Source organism: Myxocyprinus asiaticus, chromosome 25 (genome assembly GCF_019703515.2).
Source record: "Myxocyprinus asiaticus isolate MX2 ecotype Aquarium Trade chromosome 25, UBuf_Myxa_2, whole genome shotgun sequence".
Classification (NCBI taxonomy): Eukaryota; Metazoa; Chordata; class Actinopteri; order Cypriniformes; family Catostomidae; genus Myxocyprinus; species Myxocyprinus asiaticus.
The window spans coordinates 6,621,093-6,645,740 of record NC_059368.1 but is presented as its reverse complement, the minus strand read 5'-3'; the positions used below and the strand labels follow the sequence as shown (position 1 = coordinate 6,645,740).

At 37.3% G+C, this 24,648-nt stretch overlaps 1 protein-coding gene across 1 annotated transcript in view; it reads left to right on the top strand.

Annotated features, from left to right (window-relative positions):
• LOC127415678 (opsin-5-like) overlaps positions 1-19,785 on the top strand; it is a 28,018-nt gene extending 8,233 nt beyond the window's left edge. Inside the window, exons 2-4 of the mRNA XM_051654491.1 lie at positions 7,337-7,630; positions 11,948-12,273; positions 16,640-19,785. Coding sequence (XP_051510451.1) covers positions 7,337-7,630; positions 11,948-12,273; positions 16,640-17,011 — 992 coding nt within the window. The 3' untranslated portion in view covers positions 17,012-19,785. The remainder of the gene's footprint in view (positions 1-7,336; positions 7,631-11,947; positions 12,274-16,639) is intronic.
• The last annotated feature ends 4,863 nt before the right edge of the window (positions 19,786-24,648 follow it).

The window sequence follows — 24,648 nt, the reverse complement described above, 5'->3', positions numbered from 1 at the left end:
ACATTGAGCTTTATGCTTATAGCGTAACGTGTTTCATCAGAAAGTGCGTAGAGACGTCGTTCCGACCAGAACAATACGGATCTATCCGATGTTCATGCGGCACTTAATGTGCGGACCTCCGCTTTTAATTCCGGGAATGCAGAGGAGCATAAACAAGCCAGTTATGCCCTCTGAAAAACTATCAGAACAGCAAAACATCAGTACAGGAACAAGACTGAAGGACAGTTTAACACCACCAACTCTAGAAGCATGTGGCAGGGAATTAACATCATCACGGACTTTAAAGGGAATAAAAACTCCGCCGTGAATACCGCTGTCTCTCTCCCGGATGAGCTAAATACTTTTTATGCTCGTTTCGAGGGAAATAACACTGCCCTCGCGGAGAGAGCTCTCGCGGCCGAAGCTACAGAGGTTAGTTCACTCTCCGTCTCTGTAGCGGATGTAACCCGATCCTTCCGATGGGTGAAAATCAGCAAAGCCGCGGGTCCAGACGGCATTCCGGGCTGCATCATCAGAGCGTGCGCGAACCAACTGGCTGGTGTTTTTATGGACATTTTCAACCTTTCCCTCTCTTTGTCTGTAGTCCCCACATGCTTTAAAACATCCACCATTGTGCCTATTCCAAAGCAATCAAAAATCACTTCCTTAAATGACTGGCGTCCTGTTGCTCTGACCCCCATCATCAGCAAATGCTTTGAGAGACTAATCAGAGATTACACCTGCTCTGTGCTGCCTCCATCACTAGACCCATTGCAGTTTGCTTAAAGCAATAACCGCTCCACTGATGATGCCATTGCATCTATAATACACACTGCTCTCTCCCACCTGGAAAAAAAAGAACACTTATGTGAGAATGATGCTTGTAGACTACAGCTCAGCATTCAACACCATAGTGCCCTCCAAGCTTGATGAGAAACTCCGGGCTTTGGGCTTAAATGTGCAGCTGGATCCTGGACTTCCTGTCAAGCAGACACCAGGTGGTTAGAATGGGCAGCAACATCTCCTCATCACTGACCTTCAACACTGGAGCCCCGCAGGGCTGTGTTCTCAGCCCACTTCTGTATTCTCTGTACACACATGATTGTGTGGCAACACACAGCTCCAATGCCATCATTAAGTTTGCTGATGACACGACGGTGATAGGTCTGATCACTGACAATGATGAAACAGCCTACAGAGAGGAGGTGGACACTCTGACACACTGGTGTCAGGAGCACAACCTCTCCCTCAACGTCAGCAAGACAAAGGAGCTTGTGGTGGACTTCAGGAGAAGAGATGGAGAACACAGTCCCATCACCATCAATGCAGCACCAGTGGAGAGAGTCAGCAGCTTCAAGTTCCTGGGTGTCCACATCACTGAGGAACTCACATGGTCCATCCACACTGAAGCCGTTGTTAAGAAGGCTCATCAGCGCCTCTTCTTCCTGAGACGGCTGAGGAAGTTTGGAATGAACCGCCACATCCTCGCACGGTTCTACACCAGCACTGTAGTGAGCATCCTGACTGGCTGCATCTCCGCCTGGTATGGCAATAGCACCGCCCACAACTGCAAAGCCCTGCAAAGGGTGGTGCAAACTGCCAGACACATCATCGGAGGTCAGCTTCCTTCCCTCCAGGACATATATACCAGGCGGTGTGTGAAAAAAGCTCGGAGGATCATCAGAGACTCCAGCCACCCGAGCCATGGGCTGTTCTCAATGCTACCATCAGGCAGGTAGTATCGCAGCGTCAGGACCCGCACCAGCCGACTACATGACAGCTTCTTCCACCAAGCAATCAGACTTTTGAACTCTTGATCTCCCACGATCAAAATACATCAGCACTGCACTTTATTACTCTTGTATCTCACACTTGACTGTCATAAATTATATTATTATATTATATTCTCTCTTAACAACACACTGGCAACTTACTATCAACCGACAGCCTGAATGTCAATACAGTACAATACAACCTACTGTACATTTTATATATACTATATATAATTTTTTTATTGTATAATGTGTATTCTATATTGTGTGTATTTTATACTGTACATTGAATGTTATTATTTGTATATTGTGTTTTGTGTAATTATGTGTGTATCAGATTTTATATTGTGTTGTTTTAATCTGATGTTTATTGTAAATTGGTATGTCACATCACTGTCACGACTGCTATGTTGCTCGGAACTGCACCCAAGAATTTCACACACAATTGCACTTGTGTATATGGTTGTGTGACAAAGTGATTTGATTTGATTTGAAAATACAATACAACCTTCATTGTTTCCTGAGCATTTCATTGCTGCACATGTTTTCGTTGGATCTGTTGCTATGCTAATTGTCCAAAATACTAAGCACTGACCATTTGAAATGTGAATCAGTACATCTTGAAAGATTTATGAACAGTTACAGCTCTATAGTGTTATTATTTGTCTAGGTAGACTTTAAAATAAACTTGACATTAAAAAATGAAAGTTCTCTCATCATTTATTAACCTTCATGCCATTCCAGATATGTATGACTTTCTTTCTTCTGCAGAACACAAATGAAGATTTTTAGAAGAATATCTGGTCCATTCAATGCAAGTGAATGGTTACCAGAAATTTGAAGCTCCAAAATCACATAAAGGCAGCATAAAAGTAATCCATATGACTACAGTGGTTAAATCCATATCTTCAAAAGCAATATGATAGGTCTGGGTGAGAAACAGTACTTTTAAGTGCTTTTTTTTTATTTATTTTTTTTATAAATTCTCCTCCCTGCCCAGTAGGTGGCAATATGCACAAAGAATGTAAATCACCAAAAAGAATTCTAAGGAGAGAAGAGCCCTTAAAAAATTTAAAGTGGAGATTTACTGTAAAAAAGGACTTAAATATTGATCTGTTTCTCATTGCTTCTCATTCACTTGCATTGAAAGGATAAACAGAGCTGGGATATTTTTTCTAAACATTTTCGTTTGTGTTCTGCAGAAGAAAGAAATTCATACACATCTGGGATGACGTGAGGTTGGGTAAATGAATAAAAATTTTTAGGTGAACTATCCCTTTAAGATTCACTTATTTTTACAACTGATGCAATGAAGTTGTATGTCACAAAGTGAAAACCTAAGTTAATGATTTTTAAATTCCCGGGCTGAATATGAATCCCACTCCGGCCCTGGATAGGACTATGTTTCATTGACAAAAATGTTATTCCAGAAACAATATTGGATGTTGATCCAGAATCATGTCCTATATTGTAAAATCATGGTGACATTAAATTAAGTCATTGTCATCCTTTATAGTGCAAACCTGCCTCCTTTCTAAGAAAATCTTAGTGTATTATTAATTGTGACTTTTTCACAAAACTCAGTGCTACTTACCTGGTGCAATTAATGTTGTGCTAAGACTTTCAACAGAAAGCAGTACATTTTATTTGATTTAAAAGAGATGATAATGTCTGTTCCTTGCACAGGAATAAAGGATGTTGTAGGTGTTGTTGCTATTACAGGCGAGTACCTAAGATGCAGTTTTTCCTGCAGGGCTTTAATATAAGCGTGTCCTACTTTGAGAGCAGTAATTAATACTGTAATTAAATGACATTTTCATTGATAAAAGTAAAGTAAGGGATTACTCTTAATTTTTCAGTAATTTAATTACAGTTACTTCTAATGTAATTTCATTGAGTACTGTATAGACTGTAGAGTAATTCTATATAAAACAATAGTGAATTTAAAATCGAAATTTAATGGCTAATGTTAAAATATCTGTTTTTTAATTTAACGCTGCCCCCTTAAATTCTTTGGCCAGTCATGAATAATTTATTAATGTATTAATTTTATATGATTTATATGAAATAATTAAAAGAACATTTTCAAGTCTATTCTAGTATTTTTCAACTGGTTGAGGCTGATAAGGATTTTAGAAAGTAATTAGTAATAAGTAATGCAATTACTTTTCAGACAGAGTAATTAGTACAGTAATCTAATTACATTGTAGAAGATGTAATTATTTAGTAATGAATTACTTTTTTAGAGTAACTTACCCAACACTGCTTGAGAGTGACCAACTTCAGCCAATAACTTGGGTCATCACTTACGGCCGTATAACTACAGACGTCTCATGTTTAATGTAATCCACGTTCCCAGCAGTCAGCCTTCATAAAGGATTTCACCAGCACAGCAAAGATGCAAACCGATATTGACAGTAAAATGCATCATTCAGCAACTTGCTAGTGGAAATGGTGTCGCATTCATTAAGCCATGTGTTCTGATACAGTATGTGAGGTTGGCACATAAACCAGCTTTCAACTGGTTTGGGATTCGCTAGAAATCACTAATAAGATGTATGTGGTTTTAATAATGTAGACGTCTTTTTATAAACTCTGAAAAGAGATGATTTCTGTTGTGCATGATGAAGGCTGTTGTTGTCTTGAACAGAGATTTTCTAATGTGTTCCACATCATATTCGTAGTTAACTACTGGTTATTCAATTGTTTGTAAATGTTTAGAACAATATCAATGTGCAAAATAGGAAATGTAGTCTTGGTTTTTTACAGTCAATTGTTGAATCTCACAAAAACTTTTACATTTCATCCAAACTTCACATGAGAAAAAAAATTATCTACCACTGTGGCACAACCGGAATCACATTGCGTCAACAGCGTAGGAGTTCGGGTCCGTGTTCTAGCTAGAAAGTAACAAGCGCGTTTTGGTGATTGCATTGACAAACCAAAAACGATGCTGCAAAGCCACATTTTTCATACTCACATCAAAACAAGTTCTGCTTAAATTTATTGACAATGGAGGATTAAATAGGACTAGTGTCATTATTGAACCACTGATTGGCATGATGTGCTTTGAGTAACTGACTCAACATCACACTTAATATAATGGTCTACTGTATATAGGCATATTTTATGTATCTGTAAGCCTATAGCATGCAAAACTTTATATATAGTTATATAATATACACTATATTGCCAAAAGTATTCGCTCATCTGCCTTTAGACACATATGAATTTAAGTGACATCCCATTCTTAATCCATAGGGTTTAATATGACGTCGGCCCACCCTTTGCAGCTATAACAGCTTCAACTCTTCTGGGAAGGCTTTCCACAAGGTTTAGGAGTGTGTTTATGGGAATTTTTGACCATTCTTCCAGAAGCGCATTTGTGAGGTCAGACACTGATGTTGGACGAGAAGGCCTGGCTCGCAGTCTTTGCTCTAATTCATCCCAAAGGTGCTCTATCGGGTTGATGTCAGGACTCTGTGCAGGCCAGTCAAGTTCTTCCACACCAAACTCGCTCATCCATGTCTTTATGGACCTTGCTTTGTGCACTGGTGCGCAGTCATGTTGGAACAGGAAGGGGCCATCTCCAAACTGTTCCCACAAAGTTGGGAGCATGGAATTGTCCAAAATCTCTTGGTATGCTGAAGCATTCAGAGTTCCTTTTACTGGAACTAAGGGGCCAAGCCCAGCTCCTGAAAAACAACCCCACACCATAATCCCCCCTCCACCAAACTTCACAGTTGGCACAATGCAGTCAGACAAGTACCGTTCTCCTGGCAACCGCCAAACCCAGACTCGTCCATCAGATTGCCAGATGGAGAAGCGTGATTCGTCACTCCAGAGAATGCGTCTCCACTGCTCTAGAGTCCAGTGTCCAGTGCTTTACACCACTGCATCCGACGCTTTGCATTGCACTTGGTGATGTATGGCTTGGATGCAGCTGCTCGGCCATGGAAACCCATTCCATGAAGCTCTCTACGCACTGTTCTTGAGCTAATCTGAAGGCCACATGAACTTTGGAGGTCTGTAGCGATTGACTCTGCAGAAAGTTGGCGACCTCTGCGCACTATGCGCCTCAGCATCCGCTGACCCCGCTCTGTCATTTTACGTGGCCTACCACTTCGTGGCTGAGTTGCTGTCATTCCCAATCGCTTCCACTTTGTTATAATCCCACTGACAGTTGACTGTGGAATATTTAGTAGCAAGGAAATTTCACGACTGGACTTGTTGCACAGGTGGCATCCTATCACAGTACCACGCTGGAATTCACTGAGCTCCTGAGAGCGGCCCATTCTTTCACAAATGTTTGTAGAAGCAGTCTGCATGCCTAGGTGCTTCATTTTATACACCTGTGGCCATGGAAGTGATTGGAACACCTGAATTCAATTATTTGGATGAGTGAGCGAATACTTTTGGCAATATAGTGTATATTAATTACAGTATACACTCACCGAGCACTTTATTAGGTACACCTGTACACCTACGTTTTCATGCGATGATCTAATTAGCCAATCGTGTGGCAGCAGTGCAGTGCATAAAATCATTCAGATATGGGTCAGGAGCTTCAGTTAATGTTCACATCAACCATCAGAATGGGAAAAATTTTGATCTCATTGATTGAGGCCATGGCATGATTGTTGGTGCCAGAAGGGCTGGTCTGAGTATTTCTGTAACTCCTGATCTCCTGGGATTTTCACGCACAACAGTATCTAGAGTTTACTCGGAATAGTGCCAAAAACAAAAAACATCCAGTGAGTGGCAGTTCTGTGGACGGAAATGCTTTGACGATGAAAGAGGTCAACGGAGAATGGCCAGACTAGTTCGAGTTGACAGAAATGCTACGGTAACTCAGATAACCCCTCTGTACAATTGTAATGAGCAGAATGGCATCTCAGAATGACAACATGTCAAACCTTGAGGCGGATGGGCTACAACACCAGAAGACCACGTCGAGTTCTACTTCTGTCAGCCAAGAACAGAAAGCTGCAGGCTGCAGTGGGCTGAGGCTCACCAAAACTGTTCAGTTAAAGGCTGGAAAAAACATAGCCTGATTAGATAATCGCATGAATAAGTAGGTGTACCTAATAAAGTGGTCGGTGAGTGTATATGTCCTGTGACTAGCGGATTTGGCTCATCTAGGCTCACATTCAGAGAAAATGGAACGTAAGTATTGCAGTCATTACAAAAAAACAACACTAAACCAAGATATTTTGAAGCCATTTTTCACAGGTTGTTGGTGTCCTGTAGCTATCACTTTCTCTCAAATTGCTCCACTGTCTCTTTCTTCTTACAAAATAAAATAATTTCAACTCAAATCAATTTCATGTCCATTTATTTTTGTATGAAGTACAACGGGATAATGCACAGTCATCCATTCCTTATTATGTTGTGAGAACCAGTTGACAATCCAGCTCAATATTTAAAAAAAAATATTGACAGATATACAGTACATAAATGTGATTGGTGAGCATTTTTGAGGCCTAGAGTATGAACTGTATTTTGAATTAAACCAGTCAAATATCTTGTTTATGTACTGACATCTCATTCTCTATGTGTATTTCTCCCTTTTATCTTTCACATAGCAATTCTTTCCATTTTGGGCAACTTTCTGGTTCTTGTCCTGGCGTACAAGCGGTCGAACCACATGAAACCTCCAGAGCTCCTCAGTGTGAATCTCGCTGTGACAGATCTGGGAGCAGCCGTCACCATGTACCCTCTGGCTGTAGCCTCAGCGTGGAATCACCACTGGATAGGAGGAGACGTCACCTGTGTCTACTATGGCCTGATGGGATTCTTCTTTGGAGCGGCAAGCATGATGACCCTGACAATTATGGCTATAGTTCGCTTCATTGTGTCTTTGACGCTCCAGTCACCCAGTAAGTTCCCTAGGGGTCTATCTTATAATTTATAATTGTATTTATTTATCACACATTATACATTTGCACATATACAGTGAAATTCTTTTTTCACATATCCCAGCTAAGCTGGGGTCAGAGTGCAGGGTCAGCCATGATACGGCACCCCTGGAGCAGATAGGGTCAAGGGCCTTGCTCAAGGGCCCAACAGTGGCCAACAGAGCCACCACTGCCCCACAGGTCATGAGACCTTCACTATTCTCTAACGCCATCAAGTGCCATGCTTAATGAATGGGACATCTTCATACTGTTACTGAATACTAAAACTCATATCTCCTGTATTGATTTTACATGTTTTGATGTGTATTCTTGAAGCAAAAAAAATAAATAAAAGATGCTGTTGCTGTAACATTTTTGCCATAACACATTGGTTAATTATCTAAAATAGAGTCCTCGACATTTCTAATGATATATACATAATGTCAAGATTAAAAATAAATATGAATACTAATAACATGCAATGCATGTAAACAAAAGCAATTGCGATGCCATAAGCAAACTTTGTTAATAAAACGGTGAAATGATAAAAAAATAAAAATAAATAAATAAAAAGTTATATTACAAAACTCATAAAGTTTCTTACAAAGTTTATTGTAGCAAATGTACTTATTTCAGTGTTGACAAAACATTTTTCCTCCTGCAGTACAAGTTTACAAGAAAGCAAGGAAATCACTACGGTAAAGACACAGAGAGCTAATTCAACAGTATTAAAGATATCTAATAGAGAGAAACATTGTGTTTATTTTTAACATCTGCCAAAAAGGTTGTATAAACAGCAGATTATTTCTGATTTATTCCACAATAGCAGACTTGTCTGATTCCAAAACGAGGTTTGAGTATCCAGGAATCTTTTGGCAGACGAAGTGATTTTGTTTAATCTCTGTGCGGGGTCATATGTTCTCGTTGAGATTTGCTGGGGTGATCCACATTGGAACAAATAGTCGTCATTTGCCGACAATCTCGAGATGACAGTTCAGAAAAGCTAACTTAATGGATTTTTGTTTTCTCATCCCCGGGAGACAAACACTGAATTATTGAGATGAAACTTGACATGGGGATGGAAACAAATGGGTCTCTTGTTTGTTCTAATTCCCAGACATATACTGGTACTGATAAATGGGCCATGCAAACTGGCACAGAAGTGTCTGATAGAATCAAGTGGGCTTATTCCATTAACATTTATTCTATTGTTACTGAGTGTTTCATTATTGCTAAATTATGAAATTCCATAATGTTTATAAAGTTTTATATATTTTAGCTTTACTGCTTTTGATTGTCCCAAATGAATTTTTTGTTTTTGTTTTTATTTTGGAAGGTTATTTATTAGATTGATTAGTGATTCTTCCCATGCTGGCTCTAATTTAAGAGTTAGAGCTTCTTAAGAAATCTAATTAAAATTCATAACGAAACTCAAAACCCTGTGAAACCTGATGATAGATGTTAGTCCAGCATGATTTTAGAATGTTCAATGGAAATGAGGAAATCTGACCTCTTGAACCTTTTGGATTTAGCATGCTCAGTGTCACATAGTTGTTTAAATTTAATTGGTGCATAATCCTCATAATTATGCTTTTAATTCTTGAAATTGTACAAAAGGTGTAAATTTTCAGGGGTGTAAAAAGTACTCAGAAATTATACTTAAGTGAAAGTATGGATACTGAGTAAAAATTGTATTCAATTAAAAGTCCAAGTATCTAGCCAAAAACATACTTGAGTGAAAGTAAAAAAGTATTCACATTAAATTGTACTTAAGTATTAAAAAACTTTAACTTTTTTCCTAGCTAGAATAAAAATCAAGAGAGGAGACTGTGTGAGAGAGGATGTTGTTAAATTTGACTGGTTTGTTCAGTCGCCTTTTTACTGTCTCTGACATTCGCAACCTGGTCAAATAATCATGTTACAATAACTATATTTTTGCAAAATAATTTTTATGTGGCCTGTTGTATGTAACGCAGCAATTTCCTGGTGGAATGAACACTAGAGACGCTAAAACAACAATGACTTTTATTTACTTTCACACAAATCACGAGTAAAATGGCAGATTGTAAACATAAACACTTACTTTTCACTCTGTTCCTCCCACAGTGATATCTTATGGCACCTAAACACTTTTACTATAGTGCATGACTCATTTTAACGTTTGCATTACATAACCAACTAAATTTACAAACTTGTTTAAGTGTGATCATAGTGCATGGTAGCTCAACTGATAAGAGTTTTGCATATGCAATACAAAGGATTGGGGTACGAGTCCTGAAGAGCACGTGAGTCAACATGTGAGGCAAAAGTATCATAGAAGCACCACAAAAGGTTGTGGTTGCTTCAGAAATTGTTTTTCATCTCATATTTGCTTTTTATGACACTATAGGTTAGGTTTAGGTTAAAGGTTTAGGATAGGGAGGACGGTTTTGTTGATTTAAAACTCGATAGAGCATTAACTTAAAAAAAGTCATCTGTTTGAGAGAACATTTCACTCGCTTTTAGCGCCACACAGTGAATATTTCACTTCGGAACTGCCCTGAGACGTGTAATTAAATATAATTTTATTTTGCAAAAACGTTGACAGTCACACGATGTTCGTTGCATGGGAGAAGGCACTCACAAATTGTGATGTCAAAGCACCCAGCCCCTTCAGATATAGAGAAAGATAAAATTAAAAAAAATAAAAGCTGTTAAGGAAGTTAATAATGTTGTCAGTTTGGTGAATTGTTTTCTGAGGTTTGCTACCAAACCTTGCTGTTGAGCAGATGGATGAATTCAATAAAATTCATAATTAATATTTACTCAGGTTCCATTATTTTTATTATCATTATTATTATCATTATCAGTGCTGGTTTTATAGTTGTTATTATTATTATTATTAATAGTTGCCTAAAACCAACAATAATAATTCAGCACATAGGGAGTATAAATTCATAGATATGATTTAAATATGAAGGCAAGTGTAGAAAAAATGTACACATTTAATTACAAAAGCCTTTTGTTTTTTATATGCAGTGTATATATATATATATTTGCAATGTGAATGATCATTTTTGACTGCATAACTGTCCAATCTGTAGAAGTAGCAGGCGGTCAAATAAAGTTTAGTCGACAAATATTTCAACATATCCAAAGCTCAAATCAGATCCGAAATTCAACCTCTGTAGATGGTCGGAACTCCACACAGCCACCATGCGACACTGCATTTGAAATGACTGACCTCTGGTCTGTCATGTGTCATATGACGGATGCAGTAAAAGGGCGGCTTCAGTCCAGTAAGATGAAAGAAAATGATCTGTAAAAATGTAGTGAGAACTTTTCGAGTTTAAATAAAATTGTAAGGAGTAAAAAGCACTATTTTTTTCTTTGGAAATGTAATTAAGTATTCTGTTTAATATACACTAAAGTACAAATCCCAAAAAATAATATTTAAGTATAATACTTACGTTATTATACTCAATTACTTTACACCCCTGTTAATTCTCAGTGTTAGAATGTTAGAAGTTAGACGTTAAACAACGTGGTTGTGCACCACTTTCAAAAGATTTCTCTTTTGTTTGAGCAGCACTTCCAGCCCGACAAAGCAACATGGCTTGACCAATGGAGTGAGTTTGGGGTGGGACTATCTATTTGTACAAACAATGGAAGATGTAGGGAGGTTTCTGGCACCAGTTTGAAAACTGTGGGTGCTTCTCATTTCTTAAATTGTGCATCCTAGTTTCCTCACTCCTCCGTCCTTGAGCTCGTGACCCAGAAACCTATCAAAGTCCGCCATCATGAAGGAAGTATCAATTCTCTTAATGCACCGTATGGAGGCGAGGACTGAGGACAGAGGAAGCTTACCAAGGACGCTTGAGCGAGGAAGCACAGGAGCATCCTATGTGATAAGCTTTTTGGTTGAAAGAACCTGACTCACGCATAAACTGTCCTCGCCCTTCACATCTGACACCACAGTTTTAATTCATGTTTCACCTTTGCGGTTTACATAAACCACAATATTCACATGCTTTGACAGTGCATCTTAAATTATTAGGTTTTATTATGCAAATATATATTAATCAAGTTTTAACAACACAACATTGCCTGTCTTGCTTTGATTCCTCTGTCCACGTTCCCTTTTCTTGCATCCTTCCCTCTTTTCCTAAGAGGAAGCAAGGAAAGGAAACAAGAATGCACAAATTCAGAAATGAGAAGCACCCTTGCCCACATTTTTGCCCATACATTCAACAAGCAAACTGCTTTTGCTCTGTAGACCTCTATAATCACACCCTCACCTGTCTGTCTTTCTGTCCACAGAGGAAAAAATTAGCAAAAGGAATGCAAAGATCCTTGTGGCGACCACATGGCTGTACGCTCTGCTGTGGGCTCTGTTTCCTCTTATTGGCTGGGGTAAATATGGCCCGGAGCCCTTCGGCCTATCCTGTACGCTGGCCTGGACAGACATGAAGGAACACAGCCAGTCGTTTGTCATCACCATCTTCCTCATGAACCTGGTCATCCCGGCCATCATCATCATCTCGTGCTACTCTGGCATCGCTCTGAAACTATACGTCACCTACAAGTCTATGGATGACAGCAATCGCATTCCCAACATGATAAGAATGCAGCGCCGGCTCATGATCGTAAGTTTGGTCTAGTTGATTACTCTACCAGCTGTTCTGGGATCAGATTCTACATTGGACATCAAGTGGCGACCCAGCACAGTAATAAAATTTTTTATATTCAGTTCCGATGTTACGGACATGACATTGGCAGTGAAAACATGAAAATTTCACTTCACAGCCCAGACATCAGAATACTTTCAGTCTAGACAAGTTTTTTTTTTTTTTTTTTTTCCAGGGTAGATGAAATTAACTTGCGTTACGGACGTGACAAAAATGGACATGGAAAGACCGCACACTCTGTAAAAACTCCAGATAGCCACAGAATATAGAAGGGTTGGCACTCCTAAAAACATGTAATATTAAATTTTTTTAATTGTCATTATCACATAAAAACAGCATTACAGACGTGACATCTCTTAGTTACAGATGTGACAGTTGTTAAAGTAGAAGTTACATGATGAGGGAAAACTATCCAAAACGCTTTGAAACCTGCAGACTTGAGTATGCTGTCCATCAAGGCATGTGGGCCTGAATTAAGGTTGAAGTCACGATATGACATTGCACGATTACAAAACCCAAAAGCAACTTACACAGCTTCGGTCAATGCTGTGTGATTGAGAAGCGCCCTCTAGCGGGTGTGTGTGGTAGCAATATTAGATCATTTTTATCATATTACAATTCAAATCGCAAAGTTTGTCAAAATGATCACTTCCCAACTGTTGGCTATGAATGCAGCAAGATTAAACACATCAGAGATCAAAGCAATAAAAAGCGATCTATCTGGATCATCGTGGTAAAAGAACGAGCAGTGGAGGTTTATGATTCTCCCATTGATATCCAAATGATTTCATATAAAGCGTCCATAATGCATTATTATTGGGATTTTAGGTAAAGAAGGGAGTTAAGTATGATGTTCATCATACTTAAAATGAACATAAGTTAGCTTTGTTCAAAAAGTTCAAATTATTCGCATAGTTTAATTGATGTAAACTTAACCTCTAAGATGTTACAAACGTGACACAGCACTGAAACGTAGCATGTGGTTTTTAAAATTTTACAAATGAAAACACAAATGAAAATTTGATATATTTATCAGACATTTCCTTGTCTTTCTGGAAAATTATTATTTATCTGTTTGTGGACTAAAGACAGACAGAGCTTTGTTCACAGAAACATTTTGAAAGCAACTGCTATTTTTTACAGTTTCGTTTGGTAACACTATTGGTGAATAAATTGCTTAAGACATTACGGGTCCTATTTTAAGAGTGCTAGCTCTTACAATTATTGGTAATTCATACATGCAAAGTCAACGGGCATGGCCATGAAGTTTTGATATTTTTGTGCAGCACGCACTAAGTCTAGGTGCAAGTGGGTTTGGCAAAATTGCTTGCGCAAAGCGCTAATGGGCTAGGTCAATTGCAATTTAATTCTGAGGTTCTTTTTTGGTTATTGCACCATCTGCATCCTATTATATTGTCCATTCTCTGTTAGGCACCAGCTAAATAAACAAAAACAGCACATTCATAAGAAGTTGGTAGTTCAAATGGGCTGTATGCAATGAATTAGAAGAATAGAATTATGGACTTAAGTTCTTTTGTGCATAAACTGCATCCTTGTTGAATGTCAGGCAGGTTTCTATGACAGTTGCTATGTTTCCAACCAAGTTGCGAATTTAATTGCTGTGGCTTGGGGAATGAATGGTCATTCTGAATAGTTTTATCTGGGGTATTTTAAGAGAAAGAAATACTCAGAACTCATGAATATTTGTAAACATGTTACAGTTTTACCAGCATACATCTCTACTGAACACTTCACCAATTCAAATGGTAAACACGATATCCCCGGGGAATATTCGACTCACTAAAGCGTGACAACAAATATAAGCATCCAAAACATTAACAGAAAACATATCCAAGCAGTTAGCGAGTAAACAACTTCACCAAACAGACATTCATCCTCAAATGCTGCTTGAAACATACTGCTGGGGTATAAGACTTTAGCTCCGCCCACTCCCACCCAGAGACTGCAGTACTAGCGCTTCTGCCTTGAAACTGCAGGTGCTGCGAAGCTGCAGCTGGATTCTATTGAAATTAATTCTTTAAGTTCCCTTGCTCAAATGGCACAACAATGATGACTCATGGCCACCATTGTGAGTCATCCATTCAGATCTTTCGATAAGCCTCTCTGCTACACCCCACAGAAAATCAGTCACTTCCTGGTGAGATACAATACTGACTATATATTCATTCAGAAATATTTATCCCAGGACAAACTCTTGTCTCCCTGTGCTTTGATAACAGGTGACCATTTCTCAATCAGAAGTGAACTCTATTAATCTGTAAAGCCCTTGAGTTTTTCAAAGAAACAGTTCTCTCTTGCTAAAACTAAACATGTAAATGAATAAATGCACACCTGTTTTCTTTTCCAAATTGCGTATCCATTTCAAAATATGCTGTAGGCAGTCGGTTCATTTCAGTGAAGGTTTTGTATACACTGATGTATTCTGCATTGATATTTTGCTTAGGAATTTATTCAGGGAGAGAATTTTATTCATGCTGCTAAATGCTATAGCATTGTGAAACACAAAATAGGGTGTATTTTCTAAAATGGTAAATTGTAGTGTTGAATGACCTTTGACATTTTTTTTATTTTTTGACATGCTCAATAGAGAGTGATATGTTGTTTGTTTAAAGGTGTTTTGCATTTTTTTTACTGTACTACAGAACAGGGCTTGGGAACCTTAATGGATTAATATGTATTCCCATATGGCATGTTTTTACCCCCTAAATTTATCATTCCTACTACTATTTTATTCTGCTTTCTGAAGTCTGGTTGGAAGTCATGAGATAAATTGTAATAGTTTTATCCTATTGACAGCCATATATTTTAACCGTAAGAAAAAATAAACAAACCTGCATATAGTTTTTCTATAAGATATTTCTTGAACCTTAAACTGTCAGCTTTAATTTGCTTACTGAGGGTTGTTAAGTCATATTATTCTCTGTAAATGTTTTTTGGAACAGTATTGTGAAATGTGATATACAAATACATTTAATTGTATATGTCTATCTTTCTTTTTAGTTTTATACATCTAACATTAATAGTAAAAATAAGAAAGAAAGAAAAGTCAATTTAATTCAAAGTAAATATTTGTAAGGATCTATGGCCTATTTTAAGAGTGCTAGCGCTAAATGCAGCGCTATGCTTCAAGTCATAGGCACAAAGTCAATGAGCATGGCCGTGGAGTTTTGGTATTTTTCATGCAAGCATGCGCCAAGTCTAGGCACAATTGGGTTTGGTGAAATTGTGCATGCAAAGCACTAATGGGCTGGGTCAAGTGTAATTTAATTCGGAGGTTCTTCTCCGGTTATTGAACCGTCAGCGTCCTATTAGTTCATTCTGCGTCAAGCATTAGCGATATACACAAAGACAGTACTTTCATAAAAAGTAAGTAGTGTAAATGGACTGTTTGCAATGAATTAGAAGAATTGAAATATGGGCTTCTTTTGTTCATTAACTGCATCCTTGTTGAATGTCAGGCATATTTCTATGACAGTGACACGCTCTATTTGTACGCATGGAAAATGTGATCGCTTGACATGCACATCCACGATTGATGTTTCCACCTTTGTCTCCTGTTGATTACCTGCAATTACATCTTCTTGCACTTTTTTGTGAAAGCAACGGCAAAATTTTGAGTAATTAGTGCAAATAATTCCACATGCGTGCATATACTGTGCATTCAGAGTACATGCGATTAGAAACATTGGGCCGCACTCATTCATTGCTCGAACACTCCGTTGTTGACAACATTTATGTCACGTGTCCTGTACGTAGATGCCTAGCTTTCACGTCTAACCAAAGTATACTTTGGGCCTTAGACACATTTTACCACCCAATTCTCACTAGCGTAACATATCCGGATGTTTTATTTTTACTATTCTCATTGTTTTAATTATGATTCTCATTATCGAAACACTTTTTTTCCCCCTTGAACAGTACAAAAGATGCTGTATGTATTATATATTTTTTGTAAGAATCAATAAACTTTAAAAGCAGTACCAAAAGAGTAATAATAAGATGTATAAATACTTCAAATTTAAATATTTTCATTTTTTTACATTATGGTAATGAATTGGGGGGTAAAATGTGCATAAAAATAGCCATCATTTCCATTGTAATTTCTTATTTGTTTCATTTGATTTCGGAGTAAAATAGGACCAGGAGGTTTTCTTAACAGGTTTCGTGAAAATTAACCAATCATTACAGGTTTTACTAAATATCAGCATGTTGAAAAGTTTGCTGACTCCTGGTGTAAACTTTGTAAAACTGTTAACATCTGCACCAAGAAACAATCTGAACGCATTATTGTTTGCTTTTACAGATCGCTGTGTTGATCAGTTTCGGGTTTATCGGCTCTTGGGCACCATATGGAATCGTCAGCCTGTGGTCCATCTACCGCTCTGGTGATTCAATCCCACCTGAGGTCAGCATGCTACCCTGCCTGTTCGCCAAGACTTCCACTGTATATAACCCCTTCATCTACTACGTCTTCAGCAAGACCTTCAAACGAGAGGTAAACCAGTTGGGTCACTTGTGTGGCAGATCCAACCTGTGCCATACCTCTGATGCCAAAAACATCCCGGAGAATACCATCTACCTCGTATGTGATGCAAACAAGTCCAAACAGGGAGGAGAGGACCAATCATTTGGGAAAGGCAGAGAGATTGAGACTCAATTAGTGCTGTATGAATAGGATCTATGATTTGCACTCCTATGGGTGGATCTGTATGGTACATGGTTTGAAGGAATTTGCTTGCTATTTTTGCCTGGTTTACGGCAAATGAAGAACAAAATGGAGTCCGTGAACTTTTTTGTGTCCTTTTTCATTATTCAAGATGCAATGCCACTCCATATGATCACATTTGGAGTTAAATCGTGTATCATAGAAGTGACTTAGCACAAGGCTTAACACATTGCTACGTTGCACAGTATTAGCAAGGGGTTACGGTGATTTATCTTGGTGGCTTTGAATTTAAAAAAAGGGAATTTTTGCACTATTTCTTTGACACATCACGCCACACCTCCAAAGGAGGTGCGTCTTGCATTTTAGTTAAACATTCAGTATGTAGGGCTTTATATCAGCATGTTAAGTAAGATCAAATGTGGTTCAAGATAAATTCATTAAAAGAGTAGTTCAACCAAAAATGAAAATTTTGTCATCATTTACTCACCCCCAAACCCATATTATTTTCTTTCTTTTGTGAAAAACAAAAGGAGATGTTAGGCAGAATGTTCAAGCTTCCGATTACCGTACAAGAAAAGCGGATCGTGATTTGTACTGGCAAGCTCCAAAATGGCCAAAAAAGCACGTTAAACATTTTCCATATGACGATATATCCGACAGAGCCTTTTAGAAGACAGGTAGAGAATTTATTTTCTGAAATATTTTTGCGTTTCCTCACAAAAAGTATTGCATTCCCTAGCAATAGTTTGTGTACCCTCGCAATACATTTTGCATTCCCTTAGAATTATTTTGGGTTCCCTCACAATAGCTTTATCCATCCCTCACGAAGATCAGCCATGGTTTTACTACAGTAACCGTAGTTGAACTATTGCATTTGTTGTTAAACAAGTCTGATCTCATGAAAATGTGTTACCATGGTAACATTACACGTTTTGCTGCAGTTTCCCTGTAAAAGGTCCAGCGGGGGGGGGGGGGGCGCGCCAAGCGCGAGTGAAATGGAGTCATAATCAGATGAGGTTGTAGAGGTGAATGTTAGAGGTTTTAAAAAGTAAAACATACCTCCTTAACCTAAAACTTCAATCTAAACCTAACCAATGGTGTCCTAAATGCTAATGAGATGTGAGCAAAAAATACCTCCTTACCCTAAACCAACCCTTTAACTGCTAGTGTCCTAAAAGCAAATGAGAGGTAAACAAAACAGACATCCTAAACCTGACCAGTAGTTTCCTTAAAGCAAATGTGACATAAAAAGCACATTTTCTAAAGCAACCACGTTATTTTGTGTTGCTTCAATGACACTTTCGTCTTACGTGTCACATTGTGTGCTTGGCTGCGCTCGAATCGCGGTCTTCCAAATTCCAAGTCCAACACTTTATCAGGTGAGGTACCGCAAGCTAATCATGTTGGAATAAATGTGTAAATGTAGGCAGGTCTTTAACACAAGCATTAAAATATGTAATTTTTCAAATGATGCGTTAGAGTAAAAGTGTTTTGAAATCATAACATAGCAATGTGAGCAACAGAGGAAAAATTAGTGTTTATAATGTCATAATCAGCCATTGTACTTGTGATTTGTGTGAAAGTGAATTAAACATACAGTTGTTGTAGAGCCTATAACACAAAACCCACAAACACACATTTGTAGTAACCATAAAAATTACCATGGTTTTACAACAGTAATCATAGGTCAACCATGGTATTTGTAGTAAAACCATAACCACATATGGTAATAGTTACCATTTCTTGTATTATTACTATGGTTTTACTACGAATATCATGGTTAAAATATGGCTATTGTACAATAGTAAAACCATAATAAGTTTTGTGGTTATTAGGGTTTTACTAAAAATACCATAGTTGAACTATTGTTACAGTAGTAAAACCATGGTTAATTTGCATAAAGGATTGATAAAGCTATTGTGAGGGAATGCTAAAATATTTCAGAAAACAAACTCCCTCTCTGTCCACTAAGGGTCTCAATAATATCCAAAGTCTTCTATTATGTGATAGATTTCAGTAAGGAACAGACCAAAATTTTAATTGTTCACTGATAATCTTCCCTTCTACCAGAACTCTCAATTCTCATTCTTGTGTTTAGTTCAGTTCTAAATATCACATTTAGACACGTCATACCAGGTTTGATGTCACTGATGTTAAACAGCATTGATTCTTGCATGCCACGTGCTGATTATGACTTGGCAAGAAAAAATAAGCATATATATAACATATGAAATCTGATTAATTTGTGGTTAATTGAAAATGAGTCGAATGGACTACTTTTTCGAGCTTGTCAGTATAAATCACCATCCATTTTTGTTGTATGGCAAAGAGTAGCTTAGACATCCTGCCTAACATCTCATTTTGTGTTTCAAAAAAGAAAATAATAATTCGGGTTCGGAATGACATGAGGGTAAGGGGCCATTCAGACCGAACTTGTTTTTACGCTAAAAAACGCTAGGTGTTGCACAATGAATAAAACTGAATGTGAATAGAATATCGAGACATGTTTCTAAAAGTTTAAATTCTAGACATGGGATCTAAAAAACAGCTAGACATAGGTCAACATTCAAAGATGTCTGTCCAACGAACAAAAAAGGCATCTGGCCCCTAAATGGTGACAAATGGTGACATTTTTAGGTTCCCTTTCATTTGAACTTATTCCTTGTTATTTCATAATGGGACTGATCACTTTGTGGTTTGTCTGAAGTGTCCTCATTTTATCATGTTAAATGAAAACGTGTTGAATTGTAAATGTAATCTGTTTGATGCAAATAAAATGTGTTATGAAAGTCTAAGGTATCCAAACTTACCATACAACTAAACTGACCTCTGGAAAGAAAAACATCCAACCAAAGAACATGCGGATGCTTATCTTTTATGAACGTATATTTAAAAGGATAGTTCACCCATACATGAAAATTCTGTCATCACCATCATGTTGTTCCAAACCCATGAGTTACTTACAAAAAGAGTCATCTAACAAAATGTCCAAGCTGCTCTTATTCACACATTGAACATAAATGTTGACCACAACTGTCCCCTTTGCCTTTCACTGCATGTAAAAGATCTCCTTTTGTGTTTCATGGAAAAAAGGAAGTCATACGGATGTGGAACTACATGACGGTGAGTAAATTATAAAACCCTATAACAGCGCTGATTTCTTTTGCTTATGCCTTCACTCTGTTTACATTGGTTGGCTATTATGGGTTACATCCTAAGGTGCTGCAAAAACGAAGTTGTTTTTCTCTGTAAATTGCCCTCAGTGGAAAGGAACAGACATTTACAAACGTTGTGTTTATCACATTTGAAGAGCATCTACACTGGTTCACACTGCCCGTTCACCCTCCCTGAAGCACATGATGTTCTGTTATGAAAAGATGCTTATACCCTCTTTAATATCAGCCTCTGGAACCAAGTATTATAAATATTTGATTGGTTAAGCAGGACACATGTTTTTTTTTACATGCTGTTTCATAATGTTAGCAGACTGTTTACTTTTCAAATCTCAGATGAACATGAATAATTGATAAAGGTGTATCCTAGTTTTAAAACCTAAAGGTTTCTTCTAAACCTTGAACAACATGTTATTGTAAATTCCATGTAGTTTTATGTAGTAAAGGTATGTGCTATTTACACCCCAGTGCAAATAGTGGCAGATATTATTTGCACCCAAACCCTGGTGCAAATAATAGTAGATACTAATTGCGCCCTGGTGCAAATAGTGTCAGATATTAATTGCACCCATATTTAAATACTAACATACAGTGTGGGCATCAATGCAGTGTCTTTATTGTGATTATTTAGAGTCCCACAGACACACTACATTAACCCCTACCCCTAAACCTTACCTTACCTTAGAAAAAATAACCTTGGTATTAATACAGTAATGGTTTCACCATGCTATTTTTTGTAAATTTACACTAACTGCAAAATGTAATAATTTTTACTGTACTTACACCATGGTTAGTTGCATTAAAACTATGGTTTCTTCCAAAAACATGGTTACTATAATATTAGTAATACAGTGATGCAATCTACATACAAGCGATGCCTTCAGATCACACCCTTTTCTCCACTCCTCGATATTCACCGTGACCAAATCACTGCGATGAAATAAACATTTATATTCATTTTTATCTGTTATTTTAAGTAGTATTAAAGGAAATATTAAGAGTGAAAACAGGAAATCGGATGGGAAAAAGAGTGGGACAAAAGGTGGATTCGAACCGCGGCCACCAAGACAACAGTACACATACACACACCTTCTTTATACCCCACGCCACTGCAGCGACACGTAAAGTTTAGATGGTTCCACCAGACTATTGGGGTGCAAACAGCTGCACTGTGTGGCAGATGCTATTTACACCAGGGTGCAAATAGAAACTCTGTTTATTTTAAAGATACCACAAGCACAATTTTCAAGCAGAACGTTTTGCACAAATAAATAAATAAATACAAAATAAATAAATAATGTTTTAAGTGTTAGGTTTAAAAAAATAAATAAAAATAGATATACTGTTCAAAATAAAGTCAAAAATTATTTGGACACTTTCTGGTTATCAAACATTAGTGAAACATGTCCACAGTTAATGTGATGAACTACACCTGTGGTTACTCTGATAGGGCATTGATATTTTTATGTGTCGCTTAAGCAACCAAATTCTTCTTTGGCCCACTGTATATATATATATATAGAGAGAGAGAGAGAGAGAGAGAGAGAGAGAGAGAGGCTAATATACCTACACTAGAATACTCATAATATTAAAGGGGTCATGACATGCATTTTTGTATTATTTTAATATGTTCCTTGAGGTTCACTTATAATATTAGTCAAGTTTTTTGCACAAAAAAACAGTCATATATTTGTAAAACATGATAATTTTCCACCCTCATTCTGATCCTCTGTCAGAAACGCTTGGTTTCCGTAGCGGGGCTACAGAAGTAGTAAAGTAGGTGTTGATGTGTTGTTGTGGAGATGGTCAGATGCAAATGTTTACCACAGTGTGACATCAAAATGTGAAGGAAGTAGACAACCGGTCATTTTGGCAGCTTGGTTTCAAAAAATGCTCTTCTTAAGGAGGAAGTTTTGAGTTCTGAAACTTACAGTATGTTTTTATAGTACAAAGAACTCTGATATGTGAAAAGATGAAGGAAAATTGAATTCCTCATGTCATGACCCCTTTAATATCAGAAATACTATTTTGTGATAAAAAGTAAGTATATGTAATTGATTTGAGCATCAACCTGCCTCTTTGGCACTTCAGATCAATAGTTGGTATAAATAATTTAGTGTAGGCTTGAAAGAAAGAACACTAAAGTAGCCGGATATTAATCCTTTGCTAAGAACCAGTACATGGAAACTGCATCATGGGACATTGGCTGTCTCTGAGGTAATAACATTTCACTGGCACTGGAAATCAAGTCCTGTCTCAATTATTTAAACTGGATATCAGCCACATACTATGTGTTCAGAGGTTATTATAGACTTTGCCACGTCCACACTAATTGATTTTGTTTTAAAATGCATTAATTCCGCTACATTTACGCCTCTCATCCACACTAGAACAGCGTTTTCCCCCACCGTAAACGGAGACTTTCAAAAAAGCTCTCCATTACCGAAAATGAAAATTATGTCTTTATAGACTCACCCTCATGTTGTTCCAAACCCATATGACTTTCTTTTTTCTGTGGAACACTAAAGGAGATGTTAGTCTCAGTATGTTAGACACCATTCATTTAATTGGTGACTGTAGCATGTTCTTTTGTGTTCCACGGAAGAAAGAAAGTCATAATAGTTTGAAACATCATGAGGGTGAGTAGACAATGACATAATTTAAATTTTTGGATGAACAATTTTGTAAAGAAACAAATGGGGTACATACTTGTGTTTCTGTATATATCTATGTATCTGTATCTGCGATTATTTTTTCAGGCTGGTTCAAACTACACAAAAGTAATAGTACATTTTTGATGTGTCTGTTTTTCTTTTGTCTAAATTGTCTGAGCGCCTTCACGGATTAATTCCAATTTTGCACATGCCTTTAAACATTTCTCTTCACTCTGAGCAGCTAAATGAGACATCACATGATTAAGATCAAGCGTGTGTTCCCCTGATATTTATCATAGGACAGTAAAATCATTTATTCTTTTATCAATGTTATGTGTGAGTTCAAAGGACTGATGCTAAATGCTGTTTAATAGATGTTCAATGTGCGAGAACTGTTCCAGTTAGGATAATCTTTATGGTTGTAAATCTTTAAGGTTACTTCTCTTTTTTTAAAAAAAAAAATTCTGTATCTTTTTTTTAAATTCTTATTAGATTTTTGGAATCTTATCATAATACTCAAACCAAAAATCATTGATATTTGTGTTCATGTCACAATAGTCAATGTTTGTTTTGTACTGAGGACAAATACTATTATTTATTCACTCCAAGCTCATTACATTTACCATGTGAACAAATGCAGATATTGTACATGAAAATATTCCTCTGGTGAGAATAAGTCTGCAAATATTTGTTTTTAAAAAAAAAATGGCATACTGTCAAAACGTGAACACAAATTCTCTGTTTCATTAAAAACAAGCTGCAAGGAACCTTGGTTTTGATACTTTTTATTTTTCATTAATTTTCATATTAAAATCTCTAAATCTAGATTGATCTAGATACTTATAACACAAGTGGTGGAACCTATAAATGTTTGTTTCATTCATTATTGTTTAAAGGTCACAGTCTTTTGTGAGAAGTTGGTGTTTATATGATAAAGCAGCAATATAGTACTGTACCTGTGACACAATTCCATCATTATCACCCACTAAGATGGGAAAGAGACAGAGGCACTAATTATACTGACAGTAACAAGCAAGTTCAATATCCGAGATAATCAAACTGCAGTCGAGCAATCACTCTGGAGCATAATGAAGCAACTGAAAGGTAAGTCAGTTCTCTGTTTGTCCCATTCTTTTCTCCACATGGGGTCAATAAAATTGCAAAAACTCTAGGAAGGGAGGGAGGGAGGGAGGAAAGGAGGAAGGACAGAAAGAACAGGAAAAGAAAGGAATGAAGGAAAGAAGGAAGAATGGAAGAATGGAAGGAAGGAAATGAAAGGAAATAGGGAGAAAAACGAATGGGAATGAAGATAGGAAGGAAAAAGAAAAGAATGAAGGAGAGGACAGGAAATTAAAGGAAGGAAATAGAGTAATGGAGGAAAAAAAAGGAAGAAAATAAAAGGATGGAATGATGGAAGGAAGAGAAAAGAGAGGGAGGAAGGGAGAAAAGGAACAGGAAAAGAAAGAATAGGGAATGACAGGAAAGAAAGGAAAGGAAAATGAAGGAATGATGGAAAGAAGAGAGGAAGAAAAAGAGAGGAAAAGAAAGGAAGGGAGGAATAGGATGGAGAAAAAAATCAGGAAGGAATGGAAAGGATAGGAAAGGAAAGGAAGGTAGGGACATGAAAATGAAGGCAGGCAGTCAGGAAGGAAGGAAGGAATGGGAGGAAGGAATGGAAAGGACAAGTAAAGGACAGGAAAAGTAAGGAAGGAAAGGAGTGAAAGGAAAAAGAAATAAGGAATGAAAGAAAGGACATGAAGGAAGAAAAGGATAGAAAAAAGGAAAGGAGGAAAGTAAATGAGGAAAAGGACAAGGAAGG